The 16,804-nt window shown below is 42.5% G+C and overlaps 1 protein-coding gene across 1 annotated transcript; it reads right to left on the bottom strand.

The window, feature by feature from the left end:
- Window positions 1-9,186: 9,186 nt before the first annotated feature.
- On the bottom strand, window positions 9,187-15,625 carry LOC110297350 (leukocyte immunoglobulin-like receptor subfamily A member 5). Its single transcript, XM_085842491.1, has 6 exons — window positions 15,592-15,625; window positions 15,401-15,436; window positions 14,944-15,234; window positions 14,487-14,792; window positions 9,465-9,515; window positions 9,187-9,323 (listed from the first exon to the last, which is right to left on the bottom strand). The coding sequence occupies exons 1-6, from the start codon at window positions 15,623-15,625 to the stop codon at window positions 9,187-9,189; spliced, it is 855 nt and encodes a 284-aa protein (XP_085698617.1).
- Window positions 15,626-16,804: the final 1,179 nt, after the last annotated feature.

The following is a 16,804-nucleotide window of genomic DNA, read 5'->3' as shown; positions in this document are numbered from 1 at the left end:
CGACCCACTGGGAGAAGTTGATCTTCTCTCTGTCCTAAGATTGTACTTACTCAATGAGTAATTCCCTCTTTTCTTCTGAATTCTTCATTTCTGTACGGGGCGGCCCCTCTCCCGCCCATCTCAGCAGCTAAATTTCATTAGGAATTCTATTTTCTCAGCCTCTGTTCTCTCCTGTCAATCTGAATTTTTATGTTCTATCTAATGTCTCAGATACCAATGCTTAGAGGGAGAAATTCATTTTATTTCATATAAGCTACAAGAAAAAATGAAAAAAAATGAAAAAAAATGGTAACAACATTTCTTTCTGGAATAGTGTGGTACTCAGCCCAGGAGCATGCAATCTAGTTTATAATTTCCAAGGTTAAGAAGAGTGTGTCGCTTAGATACTTTTTCTTTTTCTTTTTTTTTCTTTTTTTTTTTATATTTTTATTACATATTTTCCTCAATTACATTTCCAATACTATCCCAAAAGTCCCCCATAGCGCCCCCCACTTCCCTACCCACCCATTCCCATTCTTTTGGCCCTGGCATTCCCCTATATTGGGGCATATAAAGTTTGCAAGTCCAATGGGCCTCTCTTTCCATTGATGGCCGACTAGGCCATCTTTCGATACATATGCAGCTAGAGACAAGAGCTCCAGGGTTCTGGTTAGTACATCATGTTGTTCCAACAATAGGGTTGCAGATCCCTTTAGCTCCTTGGGTACTTTCTCTAGCTTCTCCATTGGGAGCCCTGTGATACATCCAATAGCTGACTGTGAACATCCACTCCTGTGTTTGCTAGGCCCCGGCATCGTCTCACAAGAGACAGCTATATTTGGGTCCTTTCAGCAAAATCTTGCTAGTGTATGCAATGGTGTCAGCGTTTAGAAGCTGATTATGGGACAGATCCCTGGATACAGCAGTCTCTAAATGGTCCATCCTTTCATCACAGCTACGAACTTTGTCTCTGTAACTCCTTCCCTGGGTGTTTTGTTCCCAATTCTAAGAAGGTGCACAGTGTCCACACTTTGGTCTTCATTCTTCTTGAGTTTCATGCGTTTATCAAATTGTATCTTATATCTTGGGTATCCTAAGTTTTGGGCTAATATCCACTTATCAATGAATACATATTGTGTGAGTTCTTTTGTGATTGTGTTACTTCACTCAAGATGATGCCCTCCAGGTCCATCCATTTGGCTAGGAATTTCATAAATTCATTCTTTTTAATAGCTGAGTAGTACTCCATTGTGTAAATGTACCATAATTTCTGTATCCATTCCTCTGTTGAGGGACATCTGGGTTCTTTCCAGCTTCTGGCTATTATAAATAGGGCTGCTATGAACATAGTGGAGCATGTGTCCTTTTTACCGGTTGGGACATCTTCTGGATATATGCCCAGGAGAGGTATTGCTGGATCCTCCGGTAGTACTATGTCCAATTTTCTGAGGAACCGCCAGACTGATTTCCAGAGTGGTTGTACAAGCTTGCAATCCCACCAACAATGGAGGAGTGTTCCTCTTTCTCCACATCCTCGCCAGCATCTGCTGTCACCTGAATTTTTGATCTTAGCCATTCTGACTGGTGTGAGGTGGAATCTCAGGGTTGTTTTGATTTGCATTTCCCTGATGATTAAGGATGTTGAACATTTTTTCAGGTGCTTCTCTGCCATTCGGTATTCCTCAGGTGAGAATTCTTTGTTCAGTTCTGAGCCCCATTTTTTAATGGGGTTATTTGACTTTCTGGAGTCCACCTTCTTGAGTTCTTTATATATATTGGATATTAGTCCCTTATCTGATTTAGGATAGGTGAAGATCCTTTCCCAATCTGTTGGTGGTTTTTTTGTCTTATTGATGGTGTCTTTAGCCTTGCAGAAGCTTTGTAGTTTCATGAGGTCCCACTTGTCAATTCTCGATCTTACAGCACAAGCCATTACTGTTCTATTCAGGAATTTTTCCCCTGTGCCCATATCTTCAAGGCTTTTCCCCACTTTCTCCTCTATAAGTTTCAGTGTCTCTGGTTTTATGTAAAGTTCCTTGATCCACTTAGACTTGACCTTAGTACAAGGAGATAGGAATGGATCGATTCGCATTCTTCTACATGTTAACAACCAGTTGTGCCAGCACCATTTGTTGAAAATGCTGTCTTTCTTCCACTGGATGTTTTTAGCTCCCTTGTCGAAGATCAAGTGACCATAGGTGTGTGGGTTCATTTCTGGGTCTTCAATTCTATTCCATTGGTCTATTTGTCTGTCACTATACCAGTACCATGCAGTTTTTATCACAATTGCTCTGTAGTAGAGCTTTAGGTCCGGCATGGTGATTCCACCAGAGGTTCTTTTATCCTTGAGAAGAGTTTTTGCTATCCTAGGTTTTTTGTTATTCCAGATGAATTTGCAGATTGCACTTTCTAATTCGTTGAAGAATTGATTTGGAATTTTGATGGGGATTGCATTGAATCTGTAGATTGCTTTTGGCAAGATAGCCATTTTTACAATGTTGATCCTGCCAATCCATGAGCATGGGAGATCTTTCCATCTTCTGAGATCTTCTAGGATTTCTTTCTTCAGAGACTTGAAGTTTTTATTATACAGATCTTTGACTTCCTTAGTTAGAGTCACGCCAAGATATTTTATATTATTTGTGACTATTGAGAAGGGTGTTGTTTCCCTAATTTCTTTCTCAGCCTGTTTATTCTTTGTGTAGAGAAAGGCCATTGATTTGTTTGAGTTAATTTTATATCCAGCTACTTCACCGAAGCTGCTTATCAGGCTTAGGAGTTCTCTGGTGGAATTTTTAGGGTCACTTATATATACTATCATATCATCTGCAAAAAGTGATATTTTGACTTCATCTTTTCCAATTTGTATCCCTTTGATCTCCTTTTGTTGTCGAATTGCTCTGGCTAGGACTTCAAGTACAATGTTGAATAGGTATGGAGAAAGTGGACAGCCTTGTCTAGTCCCTGATTTTAGAGGGATTGCTTCAAGCTTCTCACCATTTACTTTGATGTTGGCTACTGGTTTGCTGTAGATTGCTTTTATCATGTTTAGGTATGGGCCTTGAATTCCTGATCTTTCCAAGACTTTTATCATGAATGGGTGTTGGATCTTGTCAAATGCTTTTTCCGCATCTAACGAGATGACCATGTGGTTTTTGTCTTTGAGTTTGTTTATATACTGGATTACGTTGATGGATTTCCGTATATTGAACCATCCCTGCATCCCTGGGATGAAACCTACTTGGTCAGGATGGATGATTGTTTTGATGTGTTCTTGGATTCGGTTAGCAAGAACTTTATTGAGGATTTTTGCATCAATATTCATAAGGGATATTGGTCTGAAGTTTTCTATCTTTGTTGGGTCTTTTTGTGGTTTAGGTATCAGAGTAATTGTGGCTTCATAGAATGAGTTGGGTAGAGTACCTTCTGTTTCTATTTTGTGGAATAGTTTGTGAAGAACTGGGATTAGATCTTCTTTGAAGGTCTGATAGAACTCTGCACTAAACCCATCTGGTCCTGGGCTTTTTTTAGTTGGGAGACTATTAATGACTGCTTCTATTTCTTTGGGGGATATAGGGCTGTTTAGATCATTAACCTGATCTTGATTCAACTTTGGTACCTGGTATCTGTCTAGGAACTTCTCCATTTCATCCAGGTTCTCCAGTTTTGTTGAGTATAGCCTTTGGTAGAAGGATCTGATGGTGTTTTGGATGTCTTCAGGATCTGTTGTTATGTCTCCTTTTTCATTTCTGATTTTGTTAATTAGGATGCTTTCCCTGTGCCCTCTAGTGAGTCTGGCTAAGGGTTTATCTATCTTGTTGATTTTCTCAAAGAACCAGCTCCTTGATTGGTTGATTCTTTGAATAGTTTTTCTTGTTTCCACTTGGTTGATTTCACCCCTGAGTTTGATTATTTCCTGCCGTCTACTCCTCTTGGGTGAATTTGCTTCCTTTTGTTCTAGTGCTTTTAGGTGTGTTGTCAATCTGCTAATGTGTGCTCTCTCTAGTTTCCTTTTGGAGGCACTCAGAGCTATGAGTTTTCCTCTTAGAAATGCTTTCATTGCGTCCCATAAGTTTGGGTATGTTGTGGCTTCATTTTCATTGAACTCTAAAAAGTCCTTAATTTCTTTCTTTATTCCTTCCTTGACCAAGGTATCATTGAGAAGAGTGTTGTTCAGTTTCCACGTGAAGGTTGGCTTTCTATTATTTATGTTGTTATTGAAGATCAGCCTTAGGCCATGGTGATCTGATAGGATGCATGGGACAATTTCAATATTTTTATATCTGTTGAGGCCTGCTTTGTGACCAATTATGTGGTCAATTTTGGAGAAGGTACCATGAGGTGCTGAGAAGAAGGTATATCCTTTTGTTTTAGGATAGAATGTTCTGTAGATATCTGCCAGATCCATTTGATTCATAATTTCTCTTAGTTTCACTGTGTCCCTGTTTAGTTTCTGTTTCCATGATCTGTCCATTGGTGAAAGTGGTGTGTTGAAGTCTCCCACTATTATTGTATGAGGTGCAATGTGTGCTTTGAGCTTTACTAAAGTTTCTTTAATGAATGTGGCTGCCTTTGTATTTGGAGCATAGATATTCAGGATTGATAGTTCCTCTTGGAGGATTTTACCTTTGATGAGTATGAAGTGTCCCTCCCTGTCTTTTTTAATGATTTTGGGTTGGAAGTCAATCTTATCAGATATTAGAATGGCTACTCCAGCTTGTTTCTTCATGCCATTTGCTTGGAAAATTGTTTTCCAGCCTTTCATTCTGAGGTAGTGTCTATCCTTTTCTCTGAGATGAGTTTCCTGTAAGCAGCAAAATGTTGGGTCTTGTTTGTGTAGCCAGTTTGTTAGTCTATGTCTTTTTATCGGGGAGTTGAGTCCTTTGATATTAAGAGATATTAAGGAAAAGTAATTGTTGTTTCCTGTTATTTTTGTTGTTAAAGTTGGCATTTTGTTCTTGTGGCTGTCTTCTTTTAGGTTTGTTGAGGGATTACCTTCTTGTTGTTTCTAGGGCGTGGTTCCTGTCCTTGTATTGGTTTTTTTCTGTTATTATCCTTTGAAGGGCTGGATTCGTGGAGAGATAATGTGTGAATTTGGTTTTGTCGTGGAATACTTTGGTTTCTCCATCTATGTTAATTGAGAGTTTGGCTGGGTATAGTAGCCTGGGCTGGAATTTGTGTTCTTTTAGTGTCTGTATAACATCCGTCCAGGATCTTCTGGCTTTCATAGTCTCTGGTGAAAAATCTGGTGTAATTCTGATAGGCTTGCCTTTATATGTTACTTGGCCTTTTTCTCTTACTGCTTTTAGTATTCTATCTTTATTTAGAGCATTTGTTGCTCTGATTATTATGTGTCGGGAGGTATTTCTTTTCTGGTCCAGTCTATTTGGAGTTCTGTAGGCTTCTTGTATGTTCATGGGCATCTCTTTCTTTAGATTTGGGAAGTTTTCTTCTATAATTTTGTTGAAGATGTTTGCTGGTCCTTTGAGTTGAAAATCTTCATTCTCATCCACTCCTATTATCCGTAGGTTTGGTCTTCTCATTGCGTCCTGTATTTCTTGGATGTTTTGAGTTAGGATCTTTTTGCATTTTACATTTTCCTTGAATGTTGTGCCGATGTTCTCTATGGAATCTTCTGCACCTGAGATTCTCTCTTCCATCTCTTGTATTCTGTTGCTGATGCTCGTATCTATGGTTCCAGATTTCTTTCCTAGGGTTTCTATCTCCAGTGTTGCCTCATTTTGGGTTTTCTTTATTGTGTCTACTTCCCTTTTTAGGTCTAGTATGGTTTTGTTCATTTCCATCATCTGTTTGGATGTGTTTTCCTGTTTTTCATTAAGGACTTTTACCTGTTTGATTATGTTATTGTGTTTTTCTTTAAGGATTTGTAACTCTTTAGCAGTGTTCTCCTGCAATTCTTTAATGGATTTTTGTGCTTTCTCTTTATTGTCTTCTGCCTGTTTAGCAGTGTTCTCCTGCATTTCTTTAAGTGTGTTATTAAAGTCCTTCTTGAAGTTCTCTATCATCATCAGGAGATATGCTTTTAAATCCGTGTCTAGCTTTTCCGGTGTGTTGGGGTGCCCTGGACTGGGCGAAGTGGGGGTGCTGGGTTCTGATGATGGTGAGTGGTCTTGGTTTCTGTTAGTAAGATTATTACGTTTACCTTTCGCCATCTGGTAATCTCTGGGGTTAGTTGTTATCGTTGTCACTGTTTAAAGATTGGAGCAGAAGCTGTGTTCCACTCACCAGGAGTCTCTAAATCCTGCGGCGGGGGTCGTGGGTAGCTGACGGTACCCCGGTGCTGGTCCAGCTGAAAGAGGCCTGTGGTCCTACACAGGCCGTTTTTCTGCTTCCCTAACTAATGCAGTCTCTGGTCCCGCGTGCAATTGGATTGGAGCAGAAGCTGTGTTCCACTCTCCAGAAGTCTTAAGATCCTGTGGCGGGTGTTGTGGGTAGCTGGTGAGTGTCAGCCGACCCTGCGCCCCAGCTGCCCCGGTGCTTTTCTGACCGGAAGAGGGTTGTGGCCCTATGTAGGCCGGATTTCTTTCTCCCCAACCAGAGCAGTCTCAGGTCCCGCGTGATTGGACTGGAACAGAAGCTGTGTTCCACTCACCAGCAGTCCCAAAATCCTGCGGCGGGGGTCGTGGGTAGCTGGCGGGTGTCAGGCAACCCTGCGCTCCCGCTACCCCGGTGCTGATCTGGCCGGATGAGGCCTGTGGCCCTACTCAGGCCGGTTTCTGCTTCCCTAACTAATGCAGTCTCAGGTCCTGCGCAATTGGATTGGAGCAGAAGCTGTGTTCCACTCACCAGCAGTCCCAAAATCCTGCGGTGGGGGTCGTGGGTAGCTGGCGGGTGTCAGGCAACCCTGCGCTCCCGCTACCCCGGATTTGTGGCCTGTGGCCCTACTCAGGCCGGTTTCTGCTTCCCTAACTAATGCAGTCTCAGGTCCCGCGCAATTGGATTGGAGCTGAAGCTGTGTTCCACTCACCAGCAGTCCCAAAATCCTGCGGCGGGGGTCGTCGGTAGCTGGCGGGTGTCAGGCAACCCTGCGCTCCCGCTACCCCGGCGCTGATCCAGCCGGATGAGGCCTGTGGTCCTACTCAGGCCGGTTTCTGCTTCCCTAACTAATGCAGTCTCAGGTCCCGCGCAATTGGATTGGAGCAGAAGCTGTGCTCCACTCACCAGAAGTCTTAAGATCCTGTGGCGGGTGTTGTGGGTAGCTGGCGAGTGTCAGCAGACCCTGTGCCCCAGCTGCCCCGGTGCTTTTCTGACCGGAAGAGGGTTGTGGCCCTATGTAGACCGGATTTCTCTCTTCCCAACCAGAGCAGTCTCAGGTCCCGCGTGATTGGACTGGAGCAGAAGCTGTGTTCCACTCACCAGCAGTCCCAAAATCCTGCGGCGGGGGTCGTGGGTAGCTGGCGGGTGTCAGGCAACCCTGCGCTCCCGCTACCCCGGCGCTGATCCGGCCGGATGTGGCCTGTGGCCCTACTCAGGCCGGTTTCTGCTTCCCTAACTAATGCAGTCTCAGGTCCCGCACAATTGGATTGGAGCTGAAGCTGTGTTCCACTCACCAGCAGTCCCAAAATCCTGCGGCGGGGGTCGTGGGTAGCTGGCGGGTGTCAGGCAACCCTGCGCTCCCGCTACCCCGGCGCTGATCCGGCCGGATGTGGCCTGTGGCCCTACTCAGGCCGGTTTCTGCTTCCCTAACTAATGCAGTCTCAGGTCCCGCGCAATTGGATTGGAGCTGAAGCTGTGTTCCACTCACCAGCAGTCCCAAAATCCTGCGGCGGGGGTCGTGGGTAGCTGGCGGGTGTCAGGCAACCCTGCGCTCCCGCTACCCCGGATTTGTGGCCTGTGGCCCTACTCAGGCCGGTTTCTGCTTCCCTAACTAATGCAGTCTCAGGTCCCGCGCAATTGGATTGGAGCTGAAGCTGTGTTCCACTCACCAGCAGTCCCAAAATCCTGCGGCGGGGGTCGTGGGTAGCTGGCGGGTGTCAGGCAACCCTGCGCTCCCGCTACCCCGGCGCTGATCCAGCCGGATGAGGCCTGTGGTCCTACTCAGGCCGGTTTCTGCTTCCCTAACTAATGCAGTCTCAGGTCCCGCGCAATTGGATTGGAGCAGAAGCTGTGCTCCACTCACCAGAAGTCTTAAGATCCTGTGGCGGGTGTTGTGGGTAGCTGGCGAGTGTCAGCAGACCCTGCGCCCCAGCTGCCCCGGTGCTTTTCTGACCGGAAGAGCCTGCTCTTCCTTTCTTGTTTTACACTGGCGTTACTCATCATTTCTCTTACAGCTTCAGGCAGTTGTGTCTGAAGTATAGGAAAATATTGGCAATGGGTAAAGTCAGGGTGACACTGTTTATTTTCTGATGCAAGAACAATGAATTCTGCTAATTTTCCTCACCATCTACCACCATTTACATGTAGCATGACATTCTGGGACCTAATGTTAGTCAGAAATTGTTGAGGACTCTGGAGCCCCTTTGGTGGATGGTAGCATGTAAGAACCATGCTCACTAAACTGTCTTTCATTGACCTCTCATGTGACTGTTAGAGCTTCAGGCTGAATACTTAACTTGAAATACGACAGATCAGGATGGGAAAATGCCTCCTACCTCTGTAGGCCTGCTAGACTCTGACAAAATTATGACAAGCCTAGGAACAGTTCCCATGATGATAGAGAAGGAGGTTAACTGAGGGTGAAAATAGACATCTTTAACTCTTGAGACTGAAGGAATGGCAGTGCATGCAGTGAGATTTGTATTATCATAAGCATGAATTCATTTCATTCTGGATTCTGACTTTAGTCATTTATTTTTATTGAGGCAGATTCTTTATTTGTAGTCCAAAATAAAGAGGCTACTGTCATGGTGAATATGAAAATTTATAATAATGGAGAATGTCACATGAGAAGGATGGGAAGCAGAGGATGCACAGATGTGAGGACTTTCCTCATATTGTTTATACAGAACACAGCTGGATCAGTCAGCAAATGCCCATAGATGGAAGAACAGAAACTCATATAGTGAAGAAGGATCTCTTCACAACACCCACGTCTTTCTCTGCAACCCCAAACACATTTGTTCCCCAGACCTTCTCAGAACAGTTTCTTAATGTAAGGACTGTGGTTTTCTTTTACATGAAAGTTTGAGATTATTGTGTTTATTTCTCAGACTCTGGAACCTAGAAAACGTACTTTTTCTCTTCCGACTACCTCCCAGGTGCATGGTGGGTCTGTCTCTGGTTGCACCAAGCTTCAAACAGCAAAATTCCAAGGAGTATGAAGACAAAACCAGCCATCCCCATCCTGATGAGATTTTCTACTGTGTGATCCTGGGTCTCTGAGGCTAAAGTTCAGGACAAAGAAGTTACAAATATTAAAGGAGATCAAAATTTTTTCATTACATCCATCCAGGGAGTCTGCCTTCCCTGGACAAGATGTGGACTTTCTGCATCCAGAACTATGACTTTGAAGTCTCCTAATTTACCTGTCTTGGTTTTAGACATGTTCTGTGATGGACTGATGGTTCCAGGTGATCCTGAGAACAGAAGAAGAGAAATAATATGTGTGAAGTACTTAAATGGCCAAGATTCTCATTATATAAACTCATGAAGTCTGTGATTAATCGTTCTCCTGCTATAACAGGTGAATAAGTATCCTTCTAATAGTCTTATTAAAATTCTCAGTGTTACTGTATTCTTTATGCTAAAAACATATGACTAAATACTTTATAGCAACAATTTATCTGAATACAAAGGGATCAGGATTAGTGATAAAAAACACCATTCACAGTTCAGAATAAAGGAAACCTCCTGAGCACTCTGCTTAATCTACCACAAAGAATCACATCACAACAAAATCCCATGAAATGTATTTTCTGTTAAGTATTCAAGATCCCAGGTTTTTAGCTGTTAAAAGTCTGGAATACAGAGGGCCGACATTTTGGAGCCTTTTCCTCTGAGCATACCTCAGCTAGTCCTCTAGGTGGCATAGCTCTATTTAATAGCCCACTAACTAATCATCATACAGTTAGAAATGCATTCAATGAGACTCACTGAGATTCACAATTGCCCATGCACTATCTATGCATTCATGCTGTAAGGTATGAATCAATAGAGAGAAAAAAATCAACCTCCAAAAATACTAGTAGGGCAATAGTAATGGCTTGACACATTATATATGGTATAGAAACACACATATATTTGTATAATGTTAAATATAATATCTGACATATATATTTCTAGTAAGAATAATTGGTGTTCAAGAAAAACAAATATCTGTGTAGAAATTGATATACTTGGAAATTATTGTAGTAAGTCAAACCAATCAGATTCATAATTATCAGATATTACATGTTATTTCTTATTTTCAGGCTCTGTCTCTCTGAATCTCTGTCTCTCTGTCTCTCTGTCTCTCTGTCTCTCTGTCTCTCTGTCTGTCTGTCTCTCTCTCTCTCACACACACACCAGACTGTGTGTCTGTGATAAAACATAGAAGTGAGACTGGGAAATTCATGGTCAAAGAAAAAGGTAGGCAAAAGAGGAGGAGGGCTGAAGATTTACAATGCTAACATTTTTGAATGATGTTGTCATTTGGAAATGTCTTCATAAACTAATAAACGGATATATGCTAATGAAAACACTTTGAGTACAATTTCAATCAAGTTGTTATTGACATGACTTTTAACCAAAAACTGGTTCTTTGAGAGAATCAACAAGATAGAAAAACTCCTAGCCAAAACTAACTAAAGGGCCAAGAAGCAGTGTCCAAATTAATGAAATCAGAAATGAAAATGGAGACATAACAACAGAAACTGAGGAAATTAAAAAAAAAACCCATCAGATCGTACTATAAAAGTCTATACTTAACAAAACTGGAAAATCTAGATGAAATGGATGGTTTTCTAGACAAATGCCACATACCAAAGTTAAATCAAGAGCAAGTAAATTATCTAAACAGGCCCATATCAAATAAGGAAATATAAGAAGTCATCAAAAACCTCCCAACCAAAAAAAGCCCAGGGCCAGATGGATTTAGTGCAGAATTCTACCAGACCTTCAAAGAAGACCTGATACCAATTTTCCTCAAACTATTCCATAAAATAGAAAATGAAGGAACACTACATAACTCTTTCTATGAAGCCACAATTACTCTGATACTGAAACCACACAAGGATCCAACCAAAAAAGAGTGCTTCAGATCAATCTTGCTCATGAATATCAATGCAAAAATACTCAATAAAATTCTTGCAAATCGAATCTGAAAACATATCAAAACCACGATCAAGTAGGCTTCATCCCAGGGATGCAAGGTTGGTTTAATGTACAAAAATCCATTAATGTAATCCACCATATAAACAAACTCAAAGGAAAAAACCTCACATGATCATCTCCTTAGATGCAGAAAAAGGATTTAAAAAAATGCAACACCCCTTCATGTTAAGAGTATTGGAGACATCAGAAACTCAAGGCTCTTACCTAAACACAGTAAAAGCAATTTACTGCAAACCATCAGCCAATATCAAATTAAATGGAGACATACTTGAAGCAATCCCACTGAAATCGGGGACAAGACAAGGATGCCACTCTCCCCATATCTATTCAATATAGTACTCAAAGTGTTAGCTAGAACAATAAGACAACAAAAAGAGATCAAGGGGATATAAATTGGTAAAGAAAAAAATAAAGATATCACTATTTGCAGACTATATGATAGTATACTTAAGTGACCCCAAAAATTTGCAGAACACGAAGACTATTACAGAAAGCAACAATTGGCCAAAAATGCAGAGAACATGGTTTGTCCAACTCCAGTTGACATATATACAGCCCAATGCTTTAATCTAAGGCTTAAAAAATATTGGTTAAGACTACCCCACCTGGGGATCCATCCCATAATCAGCCACCAAATCCAGACACTATTGCATATGCCAGCAAGATTTTGCTGAAAGGACCCTGATATAGCTGTCTCGTGTGAGGCTATGCCAGAGCCTGGCAAATACAGAAGTTGATGCTCACAGTCATCTATAGGATGGAACACAGGGCCCCCAATGGAGGAGCTAGAGAAAGTACCCAAGGAGCTGAAGGGGTCTGCAACCCTATAGGTGGAAAAACAATATGAACTAACCAGTACCCCCAGAGCTGCATAGGTAGCAGAAGATGGCCTAGTCGGCCATCATTGGGAAGAGAGGCCCCTAGGTCTTGCAAACTCTATATGCCCCAGTACAGGGGAATGCCAGGGCCAAGAAGTGGGAGTGGGTGGGTAGGGGAGCAGGGCTGGGGAGGGTGGAGGGTATAGGGAACTTTAGGGTAGCATTTGAAATGTAAATAAAGAAAATATCTTAAAAAAAGAAAGAAAGAAAAAAATATTAGTTAAATGGTGGAAACATTGCAAGAGCCAGGGCATCAGATGATCTGTTATGAGATAGTGTTTTACATATATATATAAATCTATATAAGATTTAGACACTTTTAAGGTCTTAAGATAAAAATCTGCCGGGCGGTGGTGGTGCATGCCTTTTATCCCAGCACTTGGGAGGCAGAGGCAGGCAGATTTCTGAGTTTGAGGCCAGCCTGGTCTACAAAGTGAGTTCCAGGACAGCCAGGGCTATACAGAGAAACCCTGTGTTGAAAAAAAAAAAAAACCAAAAAACCAAAAACCAAACCAAACCAAAACAAAAATCCATGAATCTTAAAACATTTACAAGAAGTCTTTTCTGGAGAATTTCAAACAAACAGTAATGACACACAGTGAAAGGAGAACATTCAGACTGAACAGGTTGATGGAGGTATTGCAGGGAGCAATCCCAAGTCACTGCATAAGAAAATACATGACTCATATCCTTTTATCCTTATGAGTGCCCTAAGTATAGCGTCTCTTGTGTGCTCAGCATGATCTGTGCAGACTCAAACCCATATTCTTTTATGCTCTCCCAAATGTGTATTTCTCCCCCAGTGTTCCCCTTACACAGACCCAACATGATGTGAGTAGCTCCCTTGCTTGTTCTGAGTTTCCAGGAACCAGCTTTATATAAGGAAGGGAGATTTATCTCCTAGACTTTTAGAAGTGAGAAATGATCTCTGTTATGGGTGAGCTCATTTCTCTTATTATCAAAGTTGTTCATGTGTTCTTTCTCCTAGCAGACCTAGAAACTTCTCTGTCCATGCCATATAGGAAGGATTGTTCCTTATTTTTCTTACCACACTTAATATGGATACTGTATGATCAAGGTGTGGGAGTGTGTTATGTGTAATGTTGTGTAGTGGTATCTTTCAACAAAAGATCTGAACAGAGACTGGCACTATTTTTACTCACTCGCCATGGCTGTCAGTAATTCCTTTTGGGTACCTTAGATTTTTTGGATTTCACTGTAGAGTGGGGAAAGGCTGTGGGTATTCCTTAATGAACTCTTCTGTTGACCTCCACCCTCACTGACTGAAATCCCCTGAAGTCTTGTTCTGGTCCCAACAAAGAGTCCTTTCAATGCAGGATAGTAAATGACCTTTTCAGCTCATAGAATTCTGAGTTACCTCACATGAATCCAGCAGTTCCACAAGGGTAGTCTGCAGTGACAATGGGTAGGGCAACAATTCTTGTGAACTAGAATTGTGAACAACATTTATGAAGTAGAATCTCTAGGTACTCTTGAGTGCTGAGGTCATATCACCCATGGAGGATTCTGACTGGAAATGCTGAACTTGAACTTTCAACTTGGGTACAGGGGTAGATGGACTGTTCCTTTTACAGAATAAAGGTCTCCACTGGGTTCCTTGCCCTAAACATCAGGTAATGTTCTTTCCTATTGGCACTGTGGAGCCAGGCTGCACTGAAAGAGATGGTGTTATGGGGGAATTTTTCTAGACAAAAATGTAGATGAGAAACTGTGCACCATGTTTGGGGGCTGTCTGTGAGAACATATTTTATGTTTTTTAACCCTGACCCTATTGTTCTTTCCTTTTCCTGTCTCAGTTGGTTCCTTTACAAGACCATCTACTTTCATTCCTTCTTATCTGTGAACAGATATTTATGGGGTCACTAGGGGCTGACTATTTTTGAGAGGAAATTGTGTATACCCTTGCTTCTGTAACTGATACCCATGGGAACTTATCACAGGGCTCAGAGTAGTTAGCCTAGGAAAGCCCATTCTGGCTGTGTATCCCATGGTGCTGGAAAGGTAAGTTCTCCCTTCCTTGGACAGGACAAATCTATCATAGTTAGAATCAGTACAGCGAGTGATGAGTGTCTTTAAAGGGGCCAAGGTATGGTTTGCTAAGTCATCAGGGTGGGCTTACTAGACAGCCCAGGAAGAAACATAGGCATGTGATTACAGAGCCAAGTCCTGCCAAGCATTTTCTCCCTCCCAATTTGTCTTGCCTGTAATACTGCCTCTCATACTCTGGGACTCTGTCTGACTCTGGGTCTTGAAACAACTCAACTACCTCTCAGTAGGGTTCAAGGAAAGTAGCTTAGGATTTCAAATATGACTGGGTCAGTGGTGGAGCTGCCTCACCTGAGACATATATTTCCAGGTGGTCACTGGGTTCTGACCAAACTTGTGGGTTTGCCTTGTAGTATCCATAGCATTTGAATGTTCCACTACTGTTTGGAGTCACAGTACCCTCAGAAAACAGGGTCTGAAACTGCCCAAAATATGTCTTCTGTGACTGCATGATCATGGAGTACTTCTGTTCTCCTTCCTTGATCACAATGAATCTGTCATATTCCTCTTGTGAGAAACACTTGAGGGTCACACTTTCTCCCGAGGTCACCATAGGTCTGGGCAAGGCTGTTAGGCTGGGTTTATTGTCAAAGAATCCTTGGAGAGAGAGAAGTGGACAGAGTTTTAAACATGCTCACCCAAGATCAACTTGTCAAACAAGGCTGAACCACAAGAGAGGAACATCCAGTGAGCAGACACCGCCACCTGAAGTTAGAAATTGGGGTTATACCTCTCGGTATCCTCTTACCTGTCACTATCAGCTCCAGTTTGTCACTGCGCACTGACCAGCCAGCAGTGGTCTCATAGAGACAGAAATATTGGCCTCCATCATGCTTTCCAACCGAGCCTATGTGGAACACAGCTTTTCTCCCACGGTTTGTTGAGGTTTGTGTGTGCTTTGGCTGGGTATGTTCAAATTTCTGAATATAAAGAAGGTACTTCCATGCATCTGAAATCCCCTTACATGAGATGGACACTTGTGTTCCCCTAGAGACTGGGGTGTCTGGATCAGCTTTGATGGTGGGCTTTGGTAAGGCTCCTACAAAGAATCAGCAAATGGGTGTGCTGGGGCTTTGTCCACCTGATCCTGGCCCTTAGATCCTGCATACTCCCAATATGGCAGAGATTAGCTCATACCCGTGGGCTCTCCATTCTTACTCTAATAGTGAAGAGGAATGTCCTGAGGCAGTTGAGTACACACTTACCAGCCAGCACGGGGATCCTGGATCTCATACTCAGTCCTGGAAGAAAGGTCTCTTCAGAATTTCTCTCAAGTTTTGAGCAATCTTTCCTCCAGAAAACCTGTGCCAGTGGAATTTTCTGTTGGAAATGTCTTGAGCTGGGTGATAGGATCCATCCTGGATCGTAGTATTTCCTCCCATTCCTCATTTCTTACCCAAGCAGAGCAGGATTGTGAAGATGGAAGCCATGACATCTCTTCTTAGTGGTTACAACTGTGTATATGGAGAAGGCCACTATGCCCGTCAAGATGAACTGGAACACAAATTATGGTCTTTGGAGACTGGATGCTCTCCCATCAAATGATTGCACTCCAGGGTTTTCAACAGGAAGAGGAACTGCCCTTCTCAGTGGCCTGACTCTCATTTCCCTAATTCTGTAGCTTGGGCAGCCTCTAGAATCTGTAGTCATTTCTACAAAGATGGTCTTCTCTCTTAACCCTATTCAGCTCCACCCAACCAGTCCTTGTCAGACTAGTGTCCCAGAGAAAATGACAATAGACCTGGTGAGTTCATTACCAGTGTATTTCCATATTTGGGTGGCTAAGTTATGCATCCTTCCCTCTTAGAGGCTCCTTTTGAAGTCTCCTTTATGGCTCTAGCAAATACAGCAGTACAGCACTGTAGGAACTCTTTTTCTTAACAACTTCACACATCACCAACTCCCTATGATCAATCTTCATAATTATTCTTACCTCTTCCATGTTTCTGATCCTTGGGCCAGAATCCTCTCTGCTAGAATCAGGGCTAGTTTCTCTTTACCTCTTTGCTCATATCATCTTGAGCAGTGACATCTCATCTCTGAGGTTCCTCATTTGGAGCCCTCTGTGAACACTTCATTTAGCAAATTGTTTATAGAGTCATAGTATCATGGACTACCATTGGATTCCTGGCCAAGCTATAACTTGGAATGGCATGAGGGCTTCAAGGTGTTGTACAATGCAAGTGCCCCCTGAGCACTCATCTCTGCTCGGAGAATTTATAGATGGCCTGCAATATTTGTGAAATCTGCAGGCCGTAAGTGTCCTAGGCAGGAAAAGAGACTCCTATGAATGGAAAAAGATCCATTTCACAGACGATTTAGGAGACTGATGAATATGTTTAAAATTATCAAAGAACTAGTTCAAGAAATATTTGCTATCACTTTGTTTTATTCTAGAGATGAAACTCGGTTTTTAGTATTCTTAAGGGTTTTGTATTGTTGTTTGTTTGTTTTGTTTTCATTTGTTGCTTGTTTACCTTTTTAGACAGTTTCTCTCTATAGCCCTTGCTCTGTAGACCAGGCTGATAGACCTTGAACTGAGAGACCCACCTGCCTCTGCTCCCTGCATACTGCCATTAAAGAAATGCACTACCATCACATTGCCTTGC

The sequence above is a fragment of the Mus caroli genome, unplaced genomic scaffold (assembly GCF_978045245.1).
Source record: "Mus caroli unplaced genomic scaffold, Mus_caroli_1 scaffold_8, whole genome shotgun sequence".
NCBI classification, from domain to species: domain Eukaryota; kingdom Metazoa; phylum Chordata; class Mammalia; order Rodentia; family Muridae; genus Mus; species Mus caroli.
Note: the sequence above shows the minus strand (reverse complement) of the source record. Positions and strands in the feature narration are given on the sequence as shown.

What these genes read in the sequence shown, in the direction of transcription:
- LOC110297350 (XM_085842491.1), bottom strand. Translation starts at nt 15,625, where the DNA reads ATGGCTTCCATCTTCACAATCCTGCTCTGCTTGG. An exon ending in ACTGGAGCTGATAGTGACAG is followed by an intron (nt 14,793 to 14,943) that starts GTAAGAGGATAC and finishes TCTCTCTCCAAG; the next exon opens with GATTCTTTGACAATAAACCC. An exon ending in CATGTCTAAAACCAAGACAG is followed by an intron (nt 9,324 to 9,464) that starts GTAAATTAGGAG and finishes CCTGAACTTTAG; the next exon opens with CCTCAGAGACCCAGGATCAC.